The sequence below is a fragment of the Lampetra planeri genome, chromosome 9 (assembly GCF_965212315.1).
Source record: "Lampetra planeri chromosome 9, kcLamPlan1.2.h2, whole genome shotgun sequence".
Classification (NCBI taxonomy): domain Eukaryota; kingdom Metazoa; phylum Chordata; class Hyperoartia; order Petromyzontiformes; family Petromyzontidae; genus Lampetra; species Lampetra planeri.
In genome coordinates this window covers 5,131,492-5,132,664 of record NC_136115.1, presented here as the reverse complement: position 1 = coordinate 5,132,664, position 1,173 = coordinate 5,131,492, and the positions used below count along the sequence as shown (strand labels likewise).

The 1,173-nt window shown below is 57.5% G+C and overlaps 1 protein-coding gene across 1 annotated transcript in view; it reads right to left on the bottom strand.

Moving 5' to 3' along the window:
• Positions 1 to 149, bottom strand: part of TECTB (tectorin beta) — a 19,447-nt gene extending 19,298 nt beyond the window's left edge. Inside the window, exon 1 of the mRNA XM_078597785.1 lies at positions 1 to 149. This exon is cut by the window's left edge and continues 77 nt beyond it. Within this exon, the coding sequence (XP_078453911.1) occupies positions 1 to 62 (62 nt within the window). The 5' untranslated portion in view covers positions 63 to 149.
• Between the last annotated feature and the right edge of the window lie 1,024 nt (positions 150 to 1,173).

Below are 1,173 nucleotides of genomic sequence, written 5' to 3'. Positions count from 1 at the left end.
TCCTCCATGTGGTGTCTCCTTGAGCGTCGTCCGCCTGAACCCTCATGCCACGCACGCCACATCTTCTCGCGACGCTCGCCTACATGAAAGCGCCTCTCTCTCTGTCTCTCCTCGCTCTCGTCTCTCTCTCTCTCTCCACCGCCGTGCTGACCGGAGCGCAGATTCTGCGAAAAGTTCCCTCTCACTTTAACGTGGTCAACTCGTCAGCGACGAGATAAACTCCTCTCCCGAGTGCTGTTTACGGATGAGCGGTACAGAATTGTCGCCCTCCCAGCCCGGGGCGTCTTGCGCACTCCGAGAGATTTTCAAAGACAACGGGGCACGGGTTTTGGGTGTCCTAATGAGCGTGGTGGTGCAAGATGACAAAGGCTGTGGCATGGAAGAGGAAGATCGGACGGGCCCCCCCCCCCGCCCACCGCCCCCCCCCGTATTGAGTTGCGGTGATCTGTGTGGCTGGCGCGCGGCCCGCACTCATCTTCGCCACAAAGTGCAGCTGTCAGTCAGTCGAGGGGAGGGGGGGGGGTTGGTGAGTGAATAGCCACGGTGGTCAATTCTCCTTCCCATCGCTGTGTGCGCACGGTACACGCACGGACCTTTTTGTTAATCCAGGGGATTAATGAGGCCCCTCATTTTCCAGCTCTTTGTTCTCATGTGGTTACCCCCCCCCACCCTATTCCCCGCGACTCCGTGTGTGTGTGGTAGGGGGGGGGGGTTCCTTGACGAGGATCCATCGAGCCGCACCTCCGATATTAGCACGGTTGGATACGTAGGGTGCGAAAGAAGTTCAACGTACGTACGTGCGTACGTGCCGCTCTTCAGCACGGGTTGGGTAAAAGGTGTGGAGGGTGCACCTCCGTAGGCGTACTTAGAGGAGAGCAATGGCATTTGTCAAACTCCCCACGTAGCATGTCCACACCTTGAACCCGCAACACATAGTACGTGCGTGCTGGTCGCCAATCCAAGCGCTATCTGGGCTCAGCGCTACTTTAATCTTCGGAGATCGGGCGCATTCCGTGCGATTTTTGTCAACGTCAGTTCAATATTCGGCATTTAGTTACCTGCACCACCTGGAACACCAGAGCAGACATAGAATGCAGCCAGCCCCTTACAAGGACAAAGATCCCCCGTATAGCCTGCACAGACTGTTGGGGGCAAGTGCTGCTAGCGAGCACC